Genomic DNA, 27,433 nt, shown 5'->3' with positions numbered 1-27,433 from the left:
CATTTTCAAGTGCTGTTCAACAATACATTTGTACCTCTCTGCTGTGAATAAGTACCGGGAGCTGCCTAGGTCTCTGTTAATCTGAGGGGGTTTATGGGTATCAAACTTTGTATTTCTAGTCTCTGTTCTGAGAATTATCATTAACTAAGTGTAGACTTCAGTATCAGAAAGTGTTTTGGGATTGATAAACCAACAGGAGGAGCTGCTATGTGTTGCTGTCAGTGTTTCTGCATTTTCCCCCGTAGAAAAACAGAAGGTAATAGAAGTGGTTTGAGTTCTGTAAGGCTTCATGATATATGACCTATAGGTATCAGCACCTTCCTATGGTTTTTAAATAGCTAGTGCTATCATTTTAATTTCAGGTGAGTTCTGATGTGACAGATGAGTACCAGATGTGACAATCCATTGCAGCTGTTGAGTTTTCCTTGGAACAGTGTTAGTTATAGGGACACAGTTACTGAAAAGGGTGGCTATGAAATCATGCTGTCTAATTACAGAAACTTGTTATTAAGTCTAAGTCAAGGAACACTTGAAAAGAAGGCTGTGGGACTGTATTGTTGCTTTCAAGACATGCAGTCACTACAACTTAGTAAGAATAACCTGCTATGTGCAATATGCCAACAGTAATCAGAAGTACCTTCTAGCTGCAGTCAGCTGTCAGAATTCACGTAGCTAGAATTATGAGTTAGCATATATTGTATTGCAGGCTGGGCTTTGGTTATTCCTGTTTTCTGCTCAAGGTTGGATTGACCTTCAGAAAACTGTGTTCATCTGAGCTTTGCATCAGTGAACCCAGCACAGTGTGTGGTAAGAACTGGGAAGTTTTTTGCAATCAATTTGCTCCCCGCAGAGCTCGGACCAACTACTTCCCTTCAGTGAGGTGACTCTAATTACCAGCAGTAAGCAGGGCTGGGGTGTTTCCTACACATAGTAACTTATTACTCAAATGTTGTTTATCTCAGAGGGAAAATACACATAGCAGCTTGTACCAAAAGTAAATAAATCACCCTCAAAGCAAAATAAGACCAGGAAAATCATTAAGGATATGAAAGAACAAAGGGAAAGCATTGTATGCTTTTGGAGGCAGAGAGCATATTTCCTTTGTTTTCTGAGAATGCTACTGAGGCTTACTTGGCTGGCTGTGCACTTCTGAATAATAACACAGGGAAATAAATACAGAAGGCAGCTTTCTCTTCCCATGGTAATAGCCACCCTGGTCAACCTGCTGAAAAGCAGCGTGCCACTGACAGCTCAACAGTCTGAGGGAATCACAAACGCTTGGGATTTTAAAGTGTTTTCTGGTTGTTCTCAAATTCACTGTGTAAGGTAGCTCTTGAGGATTCCTGTTCAGCAAAGGCTTTAAAGCTGCTGGCATAAAGCTGCCTGAGCTGTGAGCAGTAGCTCCATGCAGACGGTGGCCCCAGCATTGCAAAGCTCTGTGACTTCAGTACAGCAGTGGCCTCAGGGGCACTGAGGACATTTTCTGTGTGTCTCTGAGGGTGGCAAGTCCTCTTGGGGCTGCCCTGGTGGATCCTCATCCTGCCCTGATGTTTCTGGTTGGTGACTGAGTGGCACTTGAACACAGCAGAATAGTTCTGCTGGAAGGGATGTGCAACAAACATCTCTTGCCTGACCAAGTCAGGGCTGACCAAAAGTTAAAGCATGGTTTTAAGGGCACTGTTGCTAAATTAAATTGAAATCCCATTTGCTTTTACTTGGAATGTGAGTCCACATTCGTTACAGGAACATTTCCTTTTAATAACATTTTTGAAGTGTGTATAAACATGCAATTTTCTTGTTTTGACTGCTTTAATATTAGCATAGATTGTTCCAATGGGTGGAGAACAGAAATCAGCCAACCTGATGAATTTCAAGGTGTAGTTCAGGCTCAAGGATACTTTTCCTGAAATTCAACTACTTGCACTTTAAGCACAGCCTTGTTATTTAACTGATTGCTCCAGTATTTATCTAGTTCAAGGAAAACTTTCTGCTTCAACTGAGTTTGAAAACTTTCTTTTACCATGGAGCTTGTGCACAAGAACTTGTATGTGGCCCAGAAATTGTTCAGCATATTCAGAGGTGCAGAATTTGGGGAGAAAGATTTTTTTGTTCCACGTTCTTAAACAAATCAAAGGGATGTCCTTTTCCCTGTAGTAGCAAGTAGCAGTTCTTGTAGTTGTTTATAATTTGGTGTGCCACTTGGGACAGCATTGTGGTATGTAAGTAGCAGTTAACTTTGCAGTTGTTACCCACAGGTTGTCCAGATATTGAATAATATTTTAAAGTCTTTTTATATTAAACAAAACCAAACAGGAGAGGAATTTGTCCCTTAAATGGCCTTTTTAGTCTTAACGTGTATGTTTTGTACCTGTCTGGATATCAAGTTAATTGTGAGGTAACTTTCAAAAGATACAGGGAGCAGTAAAGGGTTAGACATGCTCCCTTGAATTTTTTATCCATAATAATTTTTGAAAACACACCCACAGTGCACTCTAAGTGTTTTTAAACTTGATAGAAAATGCTTTAAAATTGTTATAAAGTCTTCCAAATGCTTTTGCATTTATATTTTTCTCCTTTCTTCACGGTAGCTTTCTGGTATTTTAAAACCTTCAATTAGCAGGACTTGAAAATGATTTCACTGAGAACAGGGGGGACTCTCTTGAGATTTGGGCCCTGTGAGAGGCAGATGGAGTGTTGGATGGTATCTGGCCTCATGGAAAAGCAATGCCCTGGCTTCAGAAGCAGAGTACCAGGCCCCTGGCTGGAGCAGGATGGACCTTTGCTGCATTTGCCACCAGAGAGGTTGTGGGATCTTACATTGGCCAGAAACTAAAATCCCAGTCACTACAGCAAATGTGATTTAGGGTAGAAAATATTTCTGTAAAGCTGTGTTTTTTCCAGGCCCAGAGTGCCTGCTTGCTTGCTGCCAGTGACCCAGTCACACACACACACTTTTCCCAGTTCCATTCCCCAGGCAGGTGTTTTGGCAGGGAAGCACGCAGCATGCAGCCATCGGTCTGTCTGCTGCTGGGCCTTTGGAGCCACAGCCTAAGCCACTGCTGCCTCCTTGCAGGCCTGGTTGACACATTTGGTTAAAAACAGCCTAGCTTTGGTGGCTGCAGCAGCGTGGTGAGGCAGATCAAAGCAGATGTTTCCCTCTCACCAGCCTGGTTTCTCCAGATTCCCCTGGCATTGCGATGAGTCGCTGGGGAGAGGGCGAATGGTTGCCCTGCGAGCACCAACAAAGCGCTTCTGTGTGGGACTTGGCTCCCACGTTTCTGTAGAATGTTCCCTGAAATGCCACAGTTTGGGGAGTGTTTGTGTGGAGTTCGATCCCACCCCCGTTCTGAAATGTAACAACCAAGAGAAGTTGAAGTGAACAATGGGGTTTTTTTTAATGTCAGAATGTGCAGCTCAGATAGCCAGGCCGTGGCTCCCAGCTCAGCCTTTCATGGACACAGCAGGAATCCTTGAGGGGAAGCATTGGCTCCCATCAGGAGCTTCTCAGTCATCCTCAGGGAACAGTCTTGGGGGCTGCACAGAAGCCTTCTGTGGCCCCAGCTGGGCCGTGCTGGTCACGCATGAACATGCTTGTGCTCTGCTGGGCTTTCCCTCTGCTCTTTCTCCTGCCTCCCTGTATCGATGTTTGCATGTGTCCAAACAGTTCTTTGTCCTTTTTTGTCTTTAAATTCTCTTTTGAGGGTAACTAAAGCTCTTCCTTCTATTCTTCATTTTCTCCCCTTTTCCTGGTTAGACGACTGTAGGAAAGGTCTCACGTGCAATTGGAGCTGTGGCTGAAGTTCTTGTAAATCTGTATGTGAATGATCACAGGCCCAAGCCACAGCTTGAACTGGTAAGGCTAAACCCACAAAGAAACTAACTTAAGAGTAGTGTTCCCAGAATGCCATCCTGACTTAAGACCTCAATTGTGGAGCACTTGAAGCCTTTTGAAAGGTCTAACACTTTAATTAAAGAATCAAGTGCACATTGGCACAATATGCTGATGGAAATATTGCTCACCACGTCTTCTATTTATACTTCTGTAACTTGACCGTGTGAATTAAAACTTCAGGAGGCTTATATTAAATATAATTACTGTCGAATTAGTAACAGAAGACAATTATTACTCAGGGTGGCTTCTAAAGAAAGTTTTGTGCAGTACATGCTTATGCAGTTATTTTTAACTCACGGGTGCTGAATCACCGTGCCTCCTTTGGAAGAGAGCTGTTTCTCAACTCTGACACTGTTCTGTGTTGAATTCAGAAGCGGTCTCTGGACAGAGCTGCAGGTTCTTGCCCCACTCCTCACTCTCCATCTGCTGCCTCCACTGCTCAGAGCTGTCAGGTACTGGGAAGCCAAGTAAGGTGTTGTGTTGTGGTGATGACACTTTACTTACCAGCCAGCACTAAACTCAGTTGTTTGAGCTTCACTGTAACTATCTGGTCTATTAACACCATGGTTTTAAAGACACATCTGTGTGGTTTTCCATTTGCATGGTTGTTTGTTTGCAAAGACTCACGCTCTAAAATGACCCATCAGAGCAAAATGGATTGTGGCAGATCTGGAATAGAAGTCTCAACCTTTAAGCACAAGACTACGTGACAATGACAATAGTGAGTTCTACTTAACATTAAAAATGATTCGAAGGCTGCCTTTTGCTGGCAAATGAAAGATGAGTTGTGTGGACTGTGTGCTGCTCTCTGAATGTGCCTTGGACTTTTCCTCCTCCGTGCCATGTGTGGTACCGCTCCTGTGGCAGCAAGGATGGTGGAAGGGGAGGGAGGTGGTGACGGATGGCACAGCACACTCACCTGTACCGACCTGTAACCAACCATAAAACAGTAATGCAAAGTAACATCCTCAGACCTGCCTCGGATGAGAGAAGTCCAGTGGCGTCTAATCAATTTCTAGTTCACTTTTCTGTACCTCTTGCATGTATATCTAAGAGGGGATGAGATTCATGGCAATTAAAGAGTGTTGATTACCAGCCTAATTTCAACAAACTTGCAAAATAGCTTCATATTGTTAATATGGATTGTATTTTGAAGGCATTAAAAATGTTCTGAATGTGTGTGGTAGGAAACAGAGTGATTTTAAAAGCTCACCAAGCCCCTGGCTGGGCTGTAGTCTCTGGAGGAACATGGCTGAGGGGGGAGGCATGGCTGTGGCAATGGGAAGGGTGGTTCAGACAGCAGCAGTGAAGACTGCTTTTCCTCCTGGACCTTAAAGCACAAGCCTACATTTTCTTCCAGAGTGTCTGAACTGAGTCTTCAGGGTGTTTTTTCGCTTGGCTGCAGATGCAAGTCTGCTGTTTGAGGCTGGTGAGGTGTGCCTTCACCTCCTGAGAGGGAGATGAGCCCCTGAGCCAGGGTGGTGCAGGGTGACGAGAGAGCACTCAGGGATGATGCTGCTCTTGGACCTGAGTAATCAGAATGTTGGTGAACTCCCAGAGGAAAACTGGATGCAAGTCCAGCGTCAAAGTCACCCCTTTAAAGTCCTTGTGATGTCTGATTTATTAATTGCTGCATAAACCTACAGAATTGCCGTACTGAGTAGTAAAAAAGCTGACTGATGCTGACTGTAATTTTGCTTGGAGGGTGCTGTGCAGCCATTCAAGCAGCTAAAGCAGCTGCCCCCTTCATAAGGATTTCTATCTGGGTGTGGGGCCACAGCTTCATGTTCTGTTTTTATCTTTGCACAGGGTTCTCTGCGAAAAGAATTCCCCAAGTCCATCGGGGGGAGTGACATTTGTTATTTCTGCAAGAAACGGGTCTATGTCATGGAGCGGCTGAGTGCAGAAGGCCACTTCTTTCACAGGGAGTGCTTCAAGTGTGAGATATGTTCTACAACACTCCGCTTAGGAATTTATGCCTTTGATGTTGAAGAAGGTAATGTGGGAGCTATTTAGGAGTATTTTGAAATGCTTTGAGTATTGGTGCTTTTAGGGGAACTAGGGAGAAAGGTCTGAGCCGGTAGCACGGTCAGGAGGAGGTCTGCCAAATGTGCTGTTTGTGTCCCTGCTGATCTTTGAGTCCCTGTACTTGCAGTCCCAGTCTTTCAAAAGAATTGAGTTATGACAGAGCTGAGCTTGAAATGAGGAAATCCTCAGTGGAAAATCAGTTGAGTGACCAAATAAGTTGAGTGACCAAAATGCACTTTGTCAAATCACAGGTCAAAGTAAGGAGGGGAAAAAAGGGGTGAGGTTTCTTCAATAATATAGTGTTGTTCTTATCTCCATTTAAAACTGGCCGTTAAATAATGTGATCTATAAGGACAAGCCATAATAGTGGCAGATTTACATGGATGCAGGGAATGTAGGTTATTTCTTTTAAGATGTTATGGTCAGGAGTTGAAAGCAGTAGGACTGGCCAAGCACAGTGTAATTTATTCCAGGCTCTAGGCTGCTGTAGAACAAGAAATTCAGATCTTGGGTGCTTCATCCCACCTAAATCCTGGGGTTTTCCCTTTTTTTTATTTTTTATTTTTTTAGTTTGGAATGGAATTATCAGACTGAATCAAAATTCCTTTGCCCCTTCCAAAGTACTTGAGTAGATCAGAGTATTAAATTGATCTCCCTCTGCAAAGGGATTAAAAATTCAAGGTCAAAGTGGTTCTTTTTCAGTGTGGAGAATCTGCAAAGATGTCTTTTTGAGCTGATTATTTGATACTTTTTTTCCCTGCTTGATGTCTTGTGTTGGTTTGTGACTTTGTATTTATGGGATGTTGGTTTTTTACTGTTTATTAATCTTACACCTGAGAGATAGATAAATGACCTTGTGTTATTGAAATAATGTGCAAATTTATAAAAGAAACATATTCAGAGCTGTTAGAGTCAGTGCCATGTGTGGTACCTCTCCCATTCCTTTTGCTGCCCAACTGTTCATTATCCTGGTTTAAGGTTTTTTTATAGATGCAACGGTGATTTTTCGGTCCATGTATGTATAGATATCATAGCCTGTAACTGATTTTTCCCTCTTGCAGGTAAATTTTACTGTAAACCTCATTTCACGCACTGCAAAATCAGTACGAAACACAGAAAGAGAAGGGCAACAATACAGATCCATGGAAAGGTATGGAGTGATTTTGTTGCTAATGCAACGTTGAGGCAGCTTTAGCTGGGGCAGGATGCAATGCCTGTGTGTGTGTGTGTATGTTTTCTACCTCACGTGCAGTAAAATCAGTGCTAAAATAGCTGATACTCTGCGTTCTGTGAGTTTGGTGTATTTATCATCTCTGATAAATACAGAGGTGATAAATAAAGTACTCTGATCTCATTCTGTTCTCAATAGAATTTGGCTTTTCTATGCAAAGTGAAGTTGAACTTAAGAGCAGCTGGAAATGAAAATGTGCATGAAGACTTGAGGACAGTAGCAGAAACTGGACTTGCACTCTTCAGAAGCACATTTAACACTTCTTTATTTTTTAATGCTTTTTCTAAGGAGGCGATAGACACGTGGAAGAAAGTGGAAGCCAAACCCACAGAGATCACCACAGAAAGCACTCTGTCCCCTGCTAGCAGTCCAGAGGACAGGTCCCCAGGTATCCTGACTTCCTTCTTACGGGGCGCGCTAGGCTGGCCCCTGCGGGTGACCAGGGATCTGCTTGACATTCCCAGCCGCCTGTCTAACTGGATGCATGGTTTCCTGCACGCTACCCACCTGCATTTCAGGGACAATGCATATAACTATACCTACCTGTACGAACTCCTGAGCCTTGGGGTGCCGCTCCTCTGCGCTCTCCTAGAGGTACTCGCTCACATGTACCGGGAAGCAGAGCTGTCACTTGAAAACGTGCTTGAGTGGGTGAAAAGATTCTGTAGGGTTTGAACCCTCCTGCGTGTCTTGCTCAGTTGTGCCTTTCAGGTTTTCAAAGATAACAGCCTGGCTGTTTCCTCAAGGGGGGGTTTTTTTGGTTTGGAGGGTTTTGGTTTTGCCTTTTGTGCAATTTCACGCGTGACTTCATTGAATGGTGGATTTCCTTCTGATAGAAGCGAGGTACAATGGAAATTTTCAACATACAATGTACTGTATGTTAGAGCATGAAGGACAGTGTCCAAACACATTTCCAGAACATGGAGTCAGATGAAGGATATTTCCTAGATTATTTCCCCCCTGCTTCATTCTGTGATCAGACCATGGGAGAAGATGGTAAAATTTGAAACCATTTTTCTCCCTGCCTACTCTGCCCAGCTTTTTTGTTGTTGTTGTTTTTTGCTTTTTTTCAGTTAGACCAAGAAAGAATGTGTGTTCTTTCAGGCATATTTCTGACAAATGGCTAGGTTTTGAAACCTGAGTATGGCACGTAGCTTTTTGGGGTTTTTTTCTTACTTTCATCTTTGCTCTGGATTACGAGGTTTATAATCTGCATGAGTATGTTTCAAAAAAATCATGTACATAATTCACATTGCTCCTAGTCATGCCTTTTACATTGCTTTACATGTGATGGATACCTTTTGTTGATAGTAGGTATTATCTGTTCTACTAATTTATTTGAAGTTTTTCAATAAATTTCAGGAGCAAATGATAGTTGAGTGAAGGCTTGATTAAAATTTTAAGTCAGAGGAACTGGTAGAAAGAAGTAGACCATACAGTCCTCAAGTCAAGGTTTCCAATTTTGGTGGCTGACATGAGGAATATCAATTTATGGAGCACTCCTGTGTAACTGAAGTCACTTCTGTTGTGCCTCTGGGCAGGCACTGCTCCCAGTGTCTTGGAATTTTTTAAAAATACAGGTTTAGAACAAACATCAAAAGCCTGTAAGTGCATTCTTAGGCAATAACTTCTTACTTGGGTAATTCATTTCAACGTGTGCAGCTGGTGGCAGAAAGGTGAAAATCTATTATGTGGAGCAGCAGATGAGTAAATTTCTTTCAGATGTCCCTCAACAAGGTCTACCTTAATCAGAAGGTCTACCTTAATCTGTTAAACAGCAAGGACACAGTGACATCCCAATGCTCATTTCTTTCAGCCTAGTTAGCCAGCGAGGTAAGCACGCTCCCTGCCTTTCAAATACCTATTTATGTTCAGAGGTTTACCAGGAAATAGGTAAATCCTTAAACATAGCAATATGTGTAGCCTAAAATGAAAAGCATCTGTAGCATTTATTTGTAGCCAGAAGAATTTGGCTTAAACAATAGGAAATACTCTTGCATTCAGTTAGTACCCAAACTGAGGATTACCTGCCAGTGGTCTCAAATGACTGTGCTGCCTGTGGGCTGGCAGGTCTTGGGGTTTGTTGTTTTATTTTGATTTGATTTGATATAATGTGGGAAAAGATGATTTGAATTGTTTTGTCTCTTAGGTATGAAAAGGAAATGTGTCTGCTGTTTAAAATAAATGACAAACTGGATCTTGTAGATAGTTTGACTTTCTTTAAACTATGAGGATGAGCTTTTCACATTTTAGAGTGGTTATGTATTTTGGGAGAAAAATTGTTATTTTTATGCACAGAACTTGAAAAAGTGCTTGAAGGAAGCATTCCTTTGACATAAATTGCCATTAATGCTCAAACGTGTTCGGCCAAACTTTGCTACAACATTGAGTGGACACAGCAATAATTGCACTTACATGGTGGCCATCTATCTATATATATATATGTAATGTTTCTGTACCTTTCCTACAGCATTTAAAAAACCTGACTTGGAAACACTGTATTATTTTTAATCATTTGCTAATGATAGTAACTGTTTCACCCTAAAAACAAGACAGACTGCAGTGTGGTTACCCCTGCAAACTGCTGAGTGGTCAAGTTCCCAAATTTGGGCTGCCATCAGTTTTGATTTCAGTTTGTCACTAGGAGAGTCTTTAGGAACACTTCTTCCTAAAGTTTTCTCCTGCTGTTCACTACGGCACAGTGAGCATAATGGTAAATGTAGAGGAAATGGTGATGTAGTAAGAAACCTGGAAATCTCTGGCCAATGAACTTAAACCAAATGACTCTTACTAGTAGAAAGTGTAAAAAGATTTAAAAAAAATAAAAATATGGTATTGGTTTTATACAGATTTGTATAATGGGGCATAAATCCCTACATTTCCACAACAGAATTCAGGAACTTGCATAATGAAAATTTTTCCTGAGGAATCTTAATTACCTTGCACTTTCCCCTGGGATTTTGCAGGTGATTCTGTTGGGAGGGTTATTTTATTGGTATCACTCCACCTGGTCAATTTTTTGACTTCTTCATCTTACTGTTCTGCTAGTAATACTCATACCTGCTTGTCCTCATTGATAATTGAATGGAAAAAAGGCAGTTTCATTTTGGCCAGTTACTCTTTGTTACCTGTGTGATCTTCCTGATGCTTTCCTACGTAACCAAGTGAAGTTCTGTGTTTTCTTCCCTGCTGTCTTCTCTGCCAATCTCCCTCATTGCTTTTAGTCCAATTCAACATTCCGGTGCTGCACCCGCTCACTGGCTGAAGCCTTTCTGCTCTCAGGTGATTTTTTTTTCCAGTTCCAAAATTACATGACTAACACTGTTGTTTGACAGCGTTTCATTGTGTGTTTTGGGTTTGTTTGTTTGTTTTTTTAACTGTTGGAGCAATCTGTGTGTCTGGTATATTAATGGAGCTTTGGCATGATTATTTAACCTGTTGCTGAGTTCACAGTTCTAGAAAAGGTAATATCTGTGCTCTTTGTAGGGAATGTTTTTTCTCTCTCTGTGCATGTGCGCTTCCCTGTGCCTTTAAGGTAAGTTAGGCAAGTAAAGGGTTTCTTGAAAGAACTTGTTAAAGCCTTATTTCTTTCAAAGAACTGAAGGAAAGATTTAAAGTGAAGTCAGGGTGTGATTACCCAGCTGATTCTCCGGGTTAACATGAGCAGCTATTTGCATCAAGCTCACACACTCCATGAGCAAGCAGTGTCTGGGCACTTCCCTGCTTTCCTACTGGAAAAGTGTGGTATAAAAGGTTCTGTAGAAAAAGTAGCCAAAACTATGCAAATTCTAGTCTTCCACCCCAAGTGACATCGTGGGCAATCCTAAAAGTGCACGTGGTTCTCAGGCTGAACTATCAACGTGCCAAGTTGCAGAGTGCTTTGGTTGGAGTGGTTTAATCACCTGGGCCTTGTTTGGCACTCTCATGAGTGGGTTTGTCCTGCTGCACAAAACGTTGCCACCCCTCTCCACGAGCAACTCCCACCATGATCTTGTATGTATTTTTTACATAAATTCCAGTTTGTATAATGACAAGGTGACAGTCTAGAACAGGGAGTGAATCCCCAGCAAGAACCAAGGGCTCAGGCTGACTAGCAAGTGCACTGAGTCTGGCTGATGTGTTCAGAGCCCAGCTGTCCCTGCTGAGGATCCCTCTCAAAGGGATGAGCCTTTGGGAATTATCTTAGGAGCAGCTTTAGGAGGGGCCAAACATCCTCTGCCATTTGCCCCATTTCACACGCCTCAGGCAGGGATGGGGAAGGCAGCAGGGCCCCTTGCTCCTTATCTTGCTGGTCTGTACATTTGCATGACTCAGCCAGTTGTATTTATTTGTGTGGGTATCCTAAAATGACTTGATGGCTCTGCAAGTCCCCACACTGTGCCCACACAGAATCTCCCTGTGTTTCAAGTGTCACTTCCTGCACAAATGGCTGGGATGTGACTCCCAGTGTATTTCAGGGCTGCAGTATGGTGTTACAAAGCTCAGCATGCTTTATTATGAAGGTCATGACATAAAGGTCTGCCATTTCAAACCACTTCCTATTGCTGTGTTTTTTACTCTCTGTTGCAGAGTCTTCCTTGCTCTTCCTGCCCAATGAGGATTCTGTCCTTCTCCTCCTAAATCTTCTGTCTTCATTTTACTTTATAATCTTAACTGAATATTTTTATTAAATAGTTTTTAACTCTGTATTTAAATTTTCACATGGAAATTCTGTATTTTGCACACGGTGAAAATTGTTTTAGCTTTATTTATGATATCTGCTGTAAACAAAAATAAATGTAGTTCTTTATAAGTCTCCTTGTTTCATCTCTTCCTTTTATAAAAAACTTCCTGGGTACAGAGACTTGGTAGCGCCTTCACGCTGGTTTTGCACCTTCCTCTTGTGGTGGATGCTGTGGTGTTACCCTGCTGGTGGCCCGTGCCAGAGGCCAGAGAGTGTCACTGTGGTGGTGTCATTGCATGTGTGTCCCTTGTGGAAGGGATGCACATCAAGGTCCCTGGGGAGTCATCCCCTCTCTGCAGATCCAGGGTGACTGGTGCTGGGATTTACCCTTCCTGGGGGTGAGGAGCTGGTGCTGGTGGGCATGGGGCATACACAAACAGCATTGTCCTCCTCTCTTTGGCCTCTGCTACCTTTCCTTACACTGTTATTTTACCTATTAACATATGTCATGAGGGGAATGAGCTAATGTGTTTGGATTTTATGTTGTGTTCAGGAAAAGCAGGTAATAACCCAGGGTAAATCTTTACCTTTGCTACTCGCTCTGGAGCACCATTCCCAGTACCTTCTGGACCCCTGGAAGCTGCAGCTCATGGTGACTCACTGCCTGTTAACTGTTGCCTTGCTTTATTTAATTATTTGGGGTTTTTTTTAAATTTTATTTTTTGTATTTTAAGCTAGTGGTAGAATTCTTCTTAAACAGCAGGTTCTCCAGAAGACCTTTCCTAAGTCTTCCTCCCCTTCATTTTCTTCTGCTTACTCTGCAATTCTTAAGCTACAATCTCTTCCTTTGCATTTCAAGAAAAAAACAAATCCCAGCAAGAATAATCCCAAGAGTTTAATGGAAAGATTTTTTTTTTTTTAATGAATTAAAACTGAGCCTCACTGGGGTTTTTTGAATGACAGAATTTTTTTTTTTAATTGTTGTTAAAGGCAACATTGCTGAAGAAGAACAAATGTTATTCTCAATGAACTATTCCATCTTCCCCTCCAAAGGAAAAACCACCAGGCACAGTTAAAAGTTTGCTGTCTGAGGGGGAGATGATACCCATTGTGAAAACTTGGGGCAACAAATACCACTGAGAACAATACTTGGCACTTAATTGTAACAGACAAAGCAATTTGGGTAAAACTGAATTTACTCTTTGCACAGTTTACAGCTTTAGGCAGAGGCAGTGGCAGGGAAACATCAGAGGAGTTTTTTTGTCTGCAGAAGGTGATGATTTGTTTGGCACTGAAGTGTTGAGAGGCATCAGATGTTCATTCTGCTCTCATAAAGTTTCACTCATTCCTGCTAAAATATCAGTACAATAACTTGGAGTTGGGGTAACGTTAGAGTCTGGATTTATTTCCCTAGAGATACAGAAGGCCCAAGCAGTCACATCACTGGCCAGTCCTGTCAGCAGAGGGATTTACCTTGCAGTAGGCAGCCTATGCACTCATGGACAAGGCAGAACACAGTGTCTTATTTATAATTTATACATCCTTATTTATAAATAATTTCTTATTTATAAAAAATAAAGCAGATTAAGCGATCAGCGTGAGAGGAGGAAGTTTCTGTTGGTTCCCTCACTCCTGGTCAAAATGATTACACAATAAAACCCCGTGTTCCCTGTTTTGCTGCTAAAGGGAGAGCCTGGTGGGTTAAGGTCTGTGTGAATATAACAAGCTGGTTTGGGACTCCTTTGAAGTGCAGAAAAAGGGAAAAAAACTTGCCAAAATTGCACTTCCTTAAGAAGTGCAGGGAAAGGGACCAAAGCATGCCCAATTAATCCTCATTGAAATCTTGAAATCAGAGAACAAAGTCTAACAAATGCTCTGGAAAGGAGATATGATCAAATAAAAAGCAATTGCAAAAACACAGAAAATTTGGAAATGGAGTGATTACAACCAAATGGACTGAGATGAAATGAGGGGCAGAGAAAAGTAGCAAAACTTGCCAGAATTACTCCAATTCAAATCCTGAAATCAGGGAAGAAATGTAAGTAAAGAGAGAGGGGAAGAAACTACAGAAATGAAATCTTAAGAAAAGGAAAAGATCAGAAAACAAGTGAAAACAATAAAAGTGAACGGGCTGACAAGAAGTGTGAGCAGGAGACCTGGATCTTCCTTTTGCTCTGTCCTGGAGTTCTCTCCAGAGCCTGGGGTGCTCCCAGCCCCAGGGCTGCCAGCAGTGCCCCCAAAGCTGAGATGCTGTGTCCCTTTGCAGAGCTGCAGTTGTTTAAATGAGAGGCAGGCAGGCTGCTCCTCTGGGCTCACCCTGGGACTGGGTGCCTCCCCAAAACCTGTGGTTTCAGAGCAGGGAACACCAGTGCCCTCTAAGACCTGATGTCACTGCTGCCACTCCAGAATGGAAAGGGCAGAGGTGATGTTGGCAGGCTCAGGAACTGCTCTGTCTTTCCTCTTCTTTTCACAGCTTCAAGTGGGTTCTGAACTTGTCTGTTGCCACAAGGGCCATTTGGATTGAAAATAAGTACAGAGACGTGCCTATTTTCTTTATTAAATTTCTTTTTTTGAAATGCCAGGCTAACCTTTCATTCTCAAAGCCGGGCAGCATTAACTGCCTAGGTGTCTTTTAATGAAAATCAAACATGTCAGCGTTCACTAAAGGTAACCCACCTTTATTATAGTTATGCTAAGCCTTTAAAATTAAAAAGGTCTTGCAGGTTTTAAACATACTTGATTTGAATAGAAGAAAACAGACAAACTTCTTAAAATTGCTGAAGTTCAAACACCAGCCTTTCATTAACTCTACCAAGAAGAGTAATTTCTGTTCCTCTGAGTTTCTTCTAAATTGCTACAGCTGTAAAATGCCAGTGAAAGTTGCTTCTGTGTGTCTTCCAACCTCAAGCAAAGACTATGGTCTGCATTTTTCCACAGCATTATGGCAATTAGTTACTATAATTGGCTTTAATTCACTTCTGGCTCACTCATTCCTCACATTCCAATCAAAACACTGAGTTTTGAAATGCACTGAGTTCTGCAATAATATTTATGTTTTCGAAGACATGACATGTTTGCAGATGACTTGATTTATTTTTTTTGCCTGAGAGATCATGTCACTGAAGAGAAGACATTATGTATGAATGCCTGATGCAAGTATACGTATTAGTCAGGAAAATATTTCCCCAAGTCTCTTTCCTTTTCTTCATGAACTGTGCTCACACAAAAAGAAGGGAGGCTTTTATCTCATCAGGTGGTGGCTCCAAACTCGTTTGAAATGGATGGAATTTCTGAAATGTTTTTTTGAAGTGTGAAATGATGAAATTTCAATGTTTCTATAGTATTGAATTTGCCCTTTCAGCATTTGTTCTGCAGGTATTCATTCATTCATTCATGTCTTTTGTTTTAAGGGTTTTGGTGCTTTGAATCTGTGTCCAAAAATACTGTTTTGATGGACATTGGAAACTGAGAGTGTTGTTGCTGCACTCCAAATTCATAATTAATAGATGCCTTAATATACCAGACTAACACAGATTGCTCTAATTAAATATATATTTATTCCAGAATGATAGAAATAGTGTGCTATCATAGCAGGTTTTGTTTGACAATCAAATTTTCCTAAAGACACGTATTCAGTATATCTAATAGGTTTCCTCTAAGTTTCTTTTTTTTCTCCTTTTTTCTCGGTTAATTTTTGTTCAGTTTGTATTAGCACATAAATGTGCACTGTCCCCTCAGATGCATTAAAAAATCATGGGGGTCTCTGTCTGGCTTTGAGAGCTACAAATTCCCTGGTTATATTTTGTGCCAGAATTCAGAAGTGTTTGTGTATGAAGTAAGTGATGGAGGCTTGGGAGAAGTGTTCTGCTGCTGAAGAACTTGTGCAGGTGTTTGCAGGGGCTCACAGGAGAGTGGGAGGAGATGGTCTCCTGGCAGGGGGACAGGAGGAGGGGGCTCATCCCTGCATCAGGGATGGAGAAGAGGTGGCAGGAGAGCCTCTGCAGGCAGTGGTGGTTGGAAGCCAGGCAGGTGGTCTGGTCCTGGTGCTCAGGAAGCTCAGTGCCACCCCAGGGATAATGGGAGCAGCAGTTCCCTTTCCTCTTTGCCATGTGGTAGCCACAACAAAGTGGAAATTGCTTCTGTTAGAAGTGTGAAGCAAGCATGAGGAAAAAGAAGGGGAGATGTGGCAAGAACTGAAATCTGTGAAATGTCAGCCATCATACCTTTTGTAGGAATCCTTTTCCGAGGGCAAAACCCTGCCTGGTGGTGTCTCAGGTGAGATGAAAAGTCGAAGGTGGGATAGGACATCAGTTTGGGAATGCAGCTGGAAGGCTGATAGCCTCCTAAGGCAGATCTGTGGAATACCTCAGTGGGATGCCTGCTGTTTCCAGCTCTGACACAGGCAGTGCTCCCATGCAGCCTTGAGTGTTCTGAGCTCAGGTTGCAGGATGCAGCTGAAGCTCTGACAGGTCTGAGCATGGGTTTCACTCCTGCAGGCTACTGAGCCCTGTTATTTCAGCAACACCAAGGTCTAACTAAGCTGGAGGTGTTTCCCCATTCCCTGTGCCAGTCCCAGCTGGGCTGTGCTTCCCTGGGGAGTGCTTTCTGCTCAGGGTCTCATCCCTGAGCTCACCGGGTTCATTTCAGCTGTGTTTCCACAGCTCTGGAGCTAACACGCCTTCCTTCTGCCCCCACAGCTTTCCTGAAGCACTGCTGTTTGTGAGCTGGACTCAGAACGGTTTTTTGGTTTATTACACAGTGAGAAGTCAGGCAGTAAGGCGGGCTGGGTGTGCTGCAGATCAGTTTGTGGTCTGCTGACTGAATTTCCTAATGCCGGTTTTGGATGCCAGCTGGTGTTTGCTTTCACCATCAGAGCTGCCCACGTTTGTGAGTAACTCCACTTCGGCTCCTGTCAGTGCCTGAGTCAGCAGCTCCATACAAGGCCAGGCAGGGTCCACTTGCCCTGTGGATGAGGGATGAGGTGACACAGTGTAAGGGCAGGCCAAGAGCCTTGGGAATGCAGGATGCCAGTGTGGCTGGAGCCTTTAGCGGGGGCACTGTGCTGTGTGGGGCAGCTGCACAGCACGGGGGTGAGCCCTGTGCCAGCCCTGGGTGCCAGGCACCCACACCCCACTGACCAGAGCAGCACTCTGGCTTTTGGTGGTGCCTTTCACCTGAGGACCAGGGAGCCCTGTGCCAGTCCGGAGTGGCTGGGGCAGTTTTGGGTAAGTGCTGTTGTGCTGTTCCTGCCTCACGGCCCTCAGGGTGTGCCAGAGGCATCCAAACATCACATGCCGACTGCAGGCTGGGACAGCTGATTCCAGGAGGTTTCATTCTTCCTTCTGTCCCCCAAACAAGGCCCACAAGGAATTGCTTCTTGTCTGTTTTTCCACAGCTGTGGAGCAGGGGTGGAGCTGCGTGCCCTCGCAGCAGGGCAGCCGTGGCAGGGCTCCCTTTTACTGCCAGCAGCAGGTAGGGATAATTTTTTGCTAGGGGGTCTCCAGCTGCTCAGCCACCAGACCTTGTGTTTGGTGTGTGGGGACCCCCAGCCTGGAGAGATCAGGAGTTCTTGGAGATGTTTTCTGGACCTGCCTCCCCGCAAATACTTTGTTCCTGACCCACCAGTACCTTGAGTGTGTTGTGGGCCAAAGAAGAAAGGTAGCTATAGTTTTAAAATTTGTTGTTTTCTGGCTCTGTTTGTGCTTTTCACCTGCCTTCAGGGATGTTGCCTGGGTTTGTGTGAGTTTTCGTGCTTTGGTTGACTTGGCAAGGTTTGCTCCCCCTTTCTTCTGATGCGGGGCTCCCGTTTGGTCTGACTCACTTTAGCCAAGAAATCCCACAGGATTTGCTTAAAAACGAATTCCCCTCACATGACTTAAAACCAGCTAAAGAGGAGGAGGGAGGAGAAACATGAACGCTTCTGGCTGTTTGTGGCCCAGCAGCGTTGGCTCGATGCAGAGCCACCTGCAGCTCCCTTGGTTGGGGATTTTTGGTGGAGCATCTGTGACCATTTCAGTCTGTGCTGGACAGAGGCACGTGGGGAGCAGCCACTCCTGAGAGGAGCTGCTCGAAGGCAGCTTGGCACGGCACTCCTGGTGGGGAGGGGAATGATTTTTGGCAGAGGCCAGGCTTTGTGCCACCGTGGGCAGCCACGCGCCAGGCCTGAGGTGGGGAGGGAGCGGCTGGCCTGGTCCAGCTGCCCCAGCGGGAGCTTGGACCTGCCCGAAGCTGGCGGGTCCCCAAGGCCTTGTCACCTCCATGCCAGGTGGCAGCAGTGCGATGGGGCCTGGCAGATGAGCCAGCAGCAGCAGCAGCCCGGCCCTGAAGGGAGTCAGGCTGCCCTGTGGGGCAGGACTCAGCACCAGCAGCATCTCCTGCTCTGTCTGGGTGCGGCCCTGGCGCCAGGGCTGGGGACACTCGGATGCTGCAGCCATCTACGCCTTACAGGCGGTAATCAGAGAGGGTGTCAGAGCCCCACAAATGGTAATCAGAGAGGGTGTCAGGCCCCACAAATGGTAATCAGAGAAGGTGCTAGAGCCCCGGGTGGGCAGACGCTAAGCCCCTTTGGAAAGGGCCGCTTCTTTGTCACGGCTGCTTCTGGGCACGTTCCTGAAGGGGACCCGTGCCAGGGACTCCCGGGGGACCGTGGTGTTTTCATCAGCTCAGCAAAACCCTTTGTCATCGCCCCTCCGAGCACGGCCTTCAGGGCTCCAAGAATATTCATGTAGCTCGTGTCTGTGCCAGGCAGCACAACACAGACAGGAAAGAGCTCTCCACTGCTGTGTTGCAGTGTCAGCTTTGCCCTCGTACCCCAGCAAGAAAGGCAACCCAAAGTATATTAGCAAAGCCTCTTGGGATCCCAGAGTCCCTGATCCCACATGCCGGGAGGTTTCTCCGTTCGTGTTTCTGGGCGTGGGGATGACTTTGGCTCTCCCTGCTGTGGGGACATCAGGTTTCACTGCCGTGTTCCTGCCTTGCTCACAGAGCCTTTGAGGGACAGTGATGCTGCATGAAGGCCCTGTGGGATGCTGAAGTGCATCCAGACTGAGGTTGCCGTTACAACCTTTCTTATTTTAAGAAGAAAAAAGGGAGAAATGCTCTTTAGGTCATGGTGGATTATCACTCTGTGTAAGCAATGCGAATTTTACAAGCCTGTCATTGAGAGAATCGGGGTTGCACTGAACTTTGAGCAGAAGAGCTGTGCTGAATTTGCCTGCTTTTGGTTAGCAAGTCAATTCCTTGGGCCTCCTGAAGGGCTCAGCCAGGGAGAGCATCTTCAGAGAGATGGAGGGAAAGGTCCTTTATAATGCTTTTGTCCCTCCCTGCTGCATCTCTGACTAATTCGAGGCCTGGTGCAGACATTGCTGTCTCAAATGCAAAGGTGAGCTGGCACAATATCGAATTAAAACACTTGGCATGACACTTAGTGGAGGGAAAAACTATGTTTTACTGGAAAGGGGTTTGTATCTGTATCTGTCCTTGGGGTCTGCAGGGGCTGTTTGGCCAAGCCTATGGATTGGAGTGAGTTTTAACCAGCCCTGACCTCTGGGTGAGAGCCAACCCAGGTACAAGCCCGGCAAGCTGAAGCCTTAGGAATACTTCTTGGTTATCACAGGGCTCAGCTAAATCCTTGCCCTGTAAGGAAAGTCATTTCTCTGCCCATGTGAGGAGGATGAGGTGAGTTTTGAAATGCAGACAAAGGAGAAATTGTTTTTATCCACATTTTTCATCGTGTTTGAGTGGGAAGGCCAGATGAATATGTGATTGTTCTGTTCAAATCACTGGCTGTGTTGCTGCTGTTTAAGTAGCTGAAGGCAGCTAAGCTTCACTGCTTGCGTAAAAAAAAAATTTAAAAACCCCAACCACCAAACAAGCAAACAGAAATCCCCCCCCCCCAAAACCCTAAAGCCATGTTCTTTGCACTAAATGCAAGTCAGTCCCTGGCTGGGGCAGGGTTGTGGACGAGAAGGACCATCATACATGGATGATAGCAGAGTAAGGAGGAAGTTAACAACAGCTGAGGGAATGAAAGACATAAATTCCTTTAATCCTCTTGGCAAGTTGGAGCTGTGTATGTGCAGATCCTAAAGCAGCACGGGCACCCCAAGCTGTGCTGGCTGCAGGACCTGCAGCTCCTGAGGGCTGCCCTCAGCCCTGCACAGGACAGCCCCAAAGCACAGGCAGGACTTGGGAGTTAGCATGTTGGCTCCTTGGCTGGCTCAGGGAGCTCCAGCACCCAGAAAGGGCACAGCAGTTGTTGCCAGGAGGTTTCCATTGGAACCACTGTGGTTCAGTGTGTGGAACCAGTGTGTGGGACTGTGGTGGTGTGTGTGCCTGTCCCTGTGGCCGTGCTGGTGTGACAGACCTGCTCTGACACCTTGCCTGGCTTGTCCGAGCTCGTCCAGCCCCTTTCTGTGGGTAAATGGAGTGTTTTGGCCAAGGATTGGGCAGGGCTCCAGTCCAAAACATGCTGAGGAGCAGGCAAACTCCCTGCTGGAAGTTTTTAGCATGCTCAGGCACAGGGAGTAGGAAGTGTGGAGTGAGCACGCTGGAAATGAAGTAAGACCTTAGGCAAATGCTATTTTGAGGGGCTGCTTCCTGAGGCTGGGGTTTCCTCTGGTAAGGCCCTATGCTCCCACACAGAGGTCAGTGGCATGTCACCACCTTGCACAGGCAGTGAACAGGGCTGTGTCCTTTCCATCCTGCACACAGGATACCGCTGCAGATTTTGTTTCTTAAAAAGCTCACTTCCTCTGACTCAGTCTCTTGGCTTCTAATAGAAAATCTCCTGTCCTGGGGAGGAAATAATTAGAGTGCCGGAGCAGCTCTCTTACAAGGACAGGCTGAGAGATTTAGGCCTTGAGAACAGATGATGGAGAGGGGACCTCGTCAAAGTCCATCAGTGTCTGAAGGGAGGGTGAAAAGAGGGCAGAGCCAGGCTCTGCTCGCTGGTGCTAAGCAATAGGAGAAGAGGCAGTGGACAGAAATTGGTGCTCAGAAGGTTCCACCTGAACATGAGGAAGAACTTCTTTAATGTGCAGTGGCTGTGCAGAGGAACAGGTTGCCCAGAGAGGGTGTGGAGTGTCTCTCACTGGAGATACTCAGGAGCCAGGCACAGGCTTAGGAATGGACTCAAGCAGCAGCAGCCTGAGGTCCTTCACTAGCATTCTGAGGTCCTGACAGTCTCAGCCTGCACTATGATGGGAATCGGGGCACTGAGCTTTACAGCCTGGTTTCCACCCTGAAGTCAGAATTCCAGAAAATCAGGGTCCTCCTGCTCAGCCTTGCTGACATCTCACCCAGGACCTTGCTGGTGCTGCAAGGATGGGTGGCTGTTCAGGATTCAGGGAGAGCTGTGAGGCTGGAACTTTCTAGACCTGCTTCTAATTTAGCCTAACATCTGTTCAGGAGCAGAAACGCGTACCTCACCTTTGTGTAAGCACTCAGCCTTTGGGCTGATTCAGCAGAAATTTGTTGACATAGCCCTTCTTCTCTAACTGCAAAATGAGAGCTTTAAAGAAGTCCCAGATTTCTTTTTGAATGCTTTGTTTGTATCAGAACATAACTTCTCCTTTTGGATCCTCCTCAAACACGAGCAGCAGCGTGGCCCGTGGCAGAGTTGCGGTGGTGGCCGGCTGGATGTGTTTGCACTGCTGTGGGGGAGCAGGTAATGATTGCCAGGTGGGATCCAGGCCCGTGGAGCTCTGGCTTTTGTTTGGATTGGCCACACTCTGCCCCCACGATGCTTACACGAGGCTGGCAGCAGCACGTCCCTGCTGCCTGGACTTGCTCCGGACCCACACTGTCCTCAGGGATTGGAAACTCCACTGCTTTTTAGGAGAGACCAGTTGGGTGGGGTAACATCCTCAGAGCCTACAAAAAACCCCGATGATGGGGGACATCTGGGGCATCTCTGCTTTCTGTTTGAGCCTGTTAGCCAAGGTGCAGCCCTGCAGGAGAGACAGAGGTTCTGACATTAAACTTGGAAATGCCCTGAGGAATGTGTAAGCCAGTGTTGGAGTTAACGTGCATGTGTGGGTGTTCCGTGCACTGAAACACCAAGATGGTCCAGTCTCTGCCTCTGTGGAGCTGAGTGCAACACACTGTATTCATAATTTATTCAATTTCTATGTCACACTACAAATACTGCTAAAATACATTAGTAAGGAGTGGGTTTGCTTTCAAATCCCAGAGTGGTTTAGGTGGGAAGGGACCTATAGTGGACTGGTTCATCCCCCTACCCTGGGCAAGGCTGCTGCTGCAGAATGCTGCTCTTAAGCCCGGTTAGTATCACTGTGGATGTAAACTTGCTCAGAAAGGGCTTTGCTGTTTTAACAGCTCACTGAGAGGGTCAGCTCCTGGGTGCAGGGTTCAAGAAGGGGAGAGAATGTGATGCCAGAAAGAAGTTTACCAAAAAAAAGAGGAATACAATAGGAAAAAAAGCAGGCACAGAAATTTAGCTCTTCAGAGAGGTAATGGTGCCATCCATTACTGTCATCTGGTGTCCTGGATGCACCCTGAGGTCCTTCACCAGCTCTCTTACGTATCCCTAATAGTTGGAAACTGGATGTGCAGCAAGCTATTGCAGAGGGACGTGTTGACTGGAAATGTGTTCACGTTCAGGAACCATGCTGGGAAGCTGGGAATCACTGTAGGTAGTCAGTCAGTCTGTCTGTCTGTGGGTTTTGATGGTCTCCAGCTGTGGGCCTGTTAGTCATAAACATGTTTTCTTCTCTTTCCTCTTAGCGTGGCGGGGAAAGCATCGTGCGTGGGGTGGGAAGGAACAAGCTGGGTGTGCAAGCCAATGGCAAAACTGATTTTCTTTAGCAGCCACTTGAAGTGACCTTGGGCAGTGTTTATTGCCAGCATGAGTACAGAATTTACAGAAAGAGCTGGCAAACTGTTATTTGCATTTGCTTGCTCTGATTTTCATGTAAAATGCCCCATCTTTTAAGGAGAAAGTTGAGTTGAAGGATTTAGGGTTTACAAATCGCCTCAAAACACTGATTTCTACTTCGCTGCTGGAGCCCACAGCATCCTTGGGTGGGTGGCCTGGCTGGGCCAAACCAGAAGTCAGACATGAAAATCAGAGAGGTGTGAGTTTCTTCCCATCTCCCAGGGGAAATGAAACCCCTGCAGTCAAGAAACACGTGGCTGCTGTGGTGCTATTGAGCTGGATCTAGGGCCTGAACACATTCAAGGTATAAACTCTTGCAGGAAGAAAGATGGGGTGAGTGCAGTCCTGCAATAAATGGAGGCACTGCAAGTTAAATAGGAGTTTAATTGATGTTAACTAGATGGTTTGCTCCAGTAGATGAGAAAATGAGCCATGTCCCATGTTCGATATTTCCCCCCCGCTTACACAGGTGTAATTTAGAAGCACCAGTGTTGAATTGGATGCAGTAAAAGCACCACACATGGACAGTGAACCAAGCACAGGCACTTTCCTGGAGCTTGTCATTTGCCCCTTCTGCACCAAGCCCCAGGGAACCTTGCAGCTGATATATTTGTGTCTGCTTGAGTGGGAAACTGTGGATGGATAAGGTTGCTCAGAAATTAAGGATTTCACAGGGGGAGATGATCTCCTGTCTTAATCACTTGTTGTGAGCAAGGGAAACATGGCTTTATTCTTTATTCCCTCTGCCTGAATGTGAAGTTCAGGGATAACACTGTTCAAATGCTGGGATGCTGCTGCTTTTCACAAATCAGGGTCTGTATTTGCTGTATGCAATCAGCATATAACCCAAAGGGTCTGTGTTTATTTTCCTCACTCCCACTGACCTAAACTGACCTAAACTTGCAGTGTCAGGCTGAAGGTTCAGCCACCCAAGCAAGGTTGGTTCATCTGGCTCCTGCCACGCACACAGGTCCATAAGGGGCTGGAAAAGAGCCCATAAATCCCTACTGGTTTGGCTGGCACGTGTGGCACTGCTGCCACGAGGCGCCAGGCTGATGTCCATCCCTCTGAGCAGCGCAAGGACCCGTAGCTGCAAAAGCTGAGGCTGCTCCTGAAGGTTCCTTCTGTCTGGATCCAAGCTGAGGAGCCCAGCAGGGCTCTGCTGGGCTGGAGGGGTGTTTTGGCCATGCCAGGCTGCCGGTGCACACGCTTTGCCTGCGCCTCTGGGGACAGCACAGGACAGCGGCCAAGGACCACTCAAGTGCAGGGGCGAGGTGCCCCGTGGACTCCCTGCTCCCCTAACAGCCTGCTGTCACCTTTGTGCCTCCCCAGGCTGCTGCTTGCCCATGGCTGACGAGCCCACCTCCCCCAAGAAGGCAAGGAGCATCCCGGAGCAGCAGGAGCTGGAGCGCTGGTTCTCCCCCCCTTCCCCCGAGTGGGCCATCGTGAGGGTCATCCCCGAGGAGGAGATGGCTGAGCACAACCTCCTCGCAGTTCGAGTCATGGTCACCAGTGATGCTAGCAGGTACTTCAAAATACATGTAAACCTATAAAGAGCAGGTTGGTTTCCTCTGGAGTGCTAAAGAAAATCATAACAAGATACGGTACTGGATGTGTGTACAACTAAGTGGGGCGGGGGGGGAAAGAACCAAGCAAAAAACCTCCAACAAATGCTCAGAATAACAACTATTCTTAACTTCAGCCATAAATCCCCACAAGGCACATGAATCACGTTGCAGGAAATCTTCAAACATTCCCATCCCACACAGGGGCCTGAATCAGAGGAATAAAACATTGCTGTGATCAGCTTGGGTTCAGCTCTTGGAACACACAGTTTTTGGTACACAGGGATTTGGGCAGTGGGTGTGTTGTGGCAAAAGGTGCATCCTGTGACGTGGCCACCTCCCACCTTGGGCCCCATCCTGCAGCTCCACACCCTGGACCTCTCCTGGGTTTTGAGGGCCTGCCTATCCCTAAGAAATCTGAAACTTGCTGAACCTTGGGGAGCTGTCAGAGGAAGCCCAATTTCTAATACTCATTAGAATATATTGGCTTTTGGGCAGGGCTCTCTGGCAGTTGGTTCCATCTAAAGATTAGATTGGAATCCCCTGAGAAAAGCACTGAGAACTTACTCTCCTTACTGAGAACTAAAAAGTAAGAGGGGAAGTGAAAAACTAAAAGGAAAAAAGGCAAACCCAAGAGACCAACCTGCAAACACTGCTGCTCTGCAGGTCAACTCCTTCAGATTCCTCTAAACACCTGCTTGTGGTGCTGTGTGCAGCTTTTGGAGAGTCACCTGGCTCTGAGAAATGCAACTTTCTGCTGTTCCCTGAGGTGGCTGTGAATGGGGTTTGTGCTCTGTGAGTGCTGGGTGCTCTTACAGGGAAGGACGAGCCTGAGGAAATGGGGAACCCAGGGAAGGGCTTCCTGCCTGTTTGACAGCTCCCCTGCAGAGCGTGTGCTGGCATCCCCTGCTGACACCCTGCAGCTGGCAGGGCGTGCAGGCAGCTGCCAGAGCCGGCTAATCCCCCTGATTTGAGGGATCAGCTCCTTTCCCTGCGGATGGACAGCAGGGCCCCTGCCAGCAGGATGTGGCACGGGGGGTGACAGCACAGCGGGTGCCAGTGGCTCTGGGATGAACCCCCCACTGTCCCCTCTGCCTGCTCCAGCAGGACAGACCCTGCCTGAAAGGGAGGACGAGAGAAACAGCAAGTGACAAATGGCACTGCTGAGGTGGCTGCAGGGAACTTGGTGGGACTGGGGAAAGGACCAGCTCAGTGACTTTGCAGTTCAGGCTTTAGGTGCTGTGAATAATGACCCCTGTTCCAGCAGAGATGGGAGGAGAAACTTCATGCTATAGCACTTACCTCCTTGCTGGCCAAGGAAAATACACATTTTGCTCTTTAAAACAGAAAGATATCAATCAATGTTAATGGCAGGGCTTTTTCTCTTTCTTCGGTGTGGCATTCTGCCCAATCTCAGTGTGGTATTTCTCCATCCACACAGGGTCTCAGCTATCAAAGTCTTCATATATTTATATTTTTACATATATATGTCTATATCTATCTGTATGGTTGACACAGCTTGAAAGTCAGTTTAAAAACTGTGTTTTAGCATGAAATTCAAGGCCACTCTGATTCAGCCTGCTGAGAGAGCAGTGCACCTGGAGAGGTGCTCCCATCCCTGCTGGCCTGCCTGCCCTGGCCTCCCAGTACTGCTGGTTTGATCTGGGTGAAGCTGGGGCCCAGGACTGGTGGGTGATACCTAAATGTGTGGCTTTAAACAGCCTGCAGCCTCTCCTTCACCTCTTCTTCCTCCTGGGTTGTGACAACAAAACTCTGCTTTCTGCTGTACAAACACAGAGCAGCGTTCTCCTGCCACGCCACCAGGACTGCTCATGGTGGGAGCTCCTCTTTTTTTGAGGCACAGCTATTAATCATCACAGTGAATCTAAGAATTAGCTTGGCCCTATTGTTTGCATTCAAAGGAGGCTGAATGGGATCCTGCTGCACTCATTTATGGCAGTGGGATGTGGTCACATCAGAAGGGCTGATGGTGTCTGTTCCCTACAGTCTGGACTTCAGAGATGAAAGAAATGGCCTGATTATTAGAAAAAGGGCTTATAATCACCTCAAACAGTTGTTGTTCCCTGAGGCAAGGCCAGGATGAGCGTGTCATCCACACGTGTGTTTGTGTGGTGGATTTTTAATTACATTTACACAAAGGGATGCCATAATCTGCCTCTGTGATCAGCTCAGGTGCCTCCCTGCGCTGCTCACTGTTACATGGGCTGGCCCAGTGGCTCCTAGGAATGAGGAGAGTTTGTTTCCTTCTTTCCTACAGGCACCTTGTGCACATTTGAAGACTGCTTTCGTAGCTTCTCTCAATCCTCTCTCTCTAGACTTAGGCTTAAAATTTTCTCCAGCTTCTGGACTCAGCCTTGCTTGCTGGGCCCATGGCTATCCTCACACCTCTCCTCCGGGCTTCTTTCTCCTCTTATTTTCAAAAATCTGCGGGAAAAATGTGCAAAGTGTAGAGTTCTGACCCTTGTGCATTGTTTCCAGGCCAGTCCCAGCATTGCAAATGCTATTTCCCTTACCTCATCCTGCTGCACAGCCATGCAGGCAGGAGTGCCTGGCCTCGATGACCGAGCAGTGAGGGGTTTCACCCCGAGTCCCTCTCAGCAGCACCCTGATTCCAGTGCCTGTGGATGCAGATCCAGAGTCTGATGGGAATGGGGATAGCTCAGCTGGGCAGCACCTACACAGATCTCAGTCCCGTCATAACGGTGATGAAAGAAGGAAAATGAGGACATCAGCACTGCCTGCCAAACACCTCTTCCTCTGAAACGCCCCCGCTGCTGTCAGTGCTTATGCTGGTGCTTGTTGCACCCCCTGAAATGTCCCGCTTCCATCTTGCCCTTTTCCCTGCAGCTCTGAGCTGGACTCTGATTTCAACGGGGACTCCTCGAACTCGGAGGTGAGCGAAGGGCAGAGCTGGCTGCCGGAGCCCCCCACCTGCTCCAGCCCCATCCAGAGGTGGGCGTCGCTCATCAGGAGCCCCGCCGTGCCCGAGGAAAGCTCCAAAACATCCAAAGTCGCTGATGGTAAGCAGCATCCTGACCCGGGGGCGCTCCAGCAGCTTCTCCTGAGGCTGCAGGTAGGACTGGGGGTGACTTTTCAAAGTGGAGTTTTTCCAAGTTCCCTGTGGTGTAGCCAGGTT

The 27,433-nt window shown here is 46.3% G+C and overlaps 1 protein-coding gene across 5 annotated transcripts in view; it reads left to right on the top strand.

Moving 5' to 3' along the window:
• MICAL2 (microtubule associated monooxygenase, calponin and LIM domain containing 2) overlaps positions 1-27,433 on the top strand; it is a 116,982-nt gene that overhangs the window by 61,538 nt on the left and 28,011 nt on the right. For all 5 annotated transcript variants that reach the window (XM_063397916.1, XM_063397913.1, XM_063397912.1 and 2 more), the window contains 5 exons: positions 5,702-5,888; positions 6,982-7,070; positions 7,440-7,539; positions 24,044-24,236; positions 27,145-27,317. In XM_063397916.1, the coding sequence (XP_063253986.1) occupies positions 5,702-5,888; positions 6,982-7,070; positions 7,440-7,539; positions 24,044-24,236; positions 27,145-27,317 (742 nt within the window). The remainder of the gene's footprint in view (positions 1-5,701; positions 5,889-6,981; positions 7,071-7,439; positions 7,540-24,043; positions 24,237-27,144; positions 27,318-27,433) is intronic.

This window comes from Prinia subflava, chromosome 5 (assembly GCF_021018805.1).
Source record: "Prinia subflava isolate CZ2003 ecotype Zambia chromosome 5, Cam_Psub_1.2, whole genome shotgun sequence".
Taxonomy (NCBI): domain Eukaryota; kingdom Metazoa; phylum Chordata; class Aves; order Passeriformes; family Cisticolidae; genus Prinia; species Prinia subflava.
This window is presented reverse-complemented; position numbering and strand designations above follow the sequence as displayed.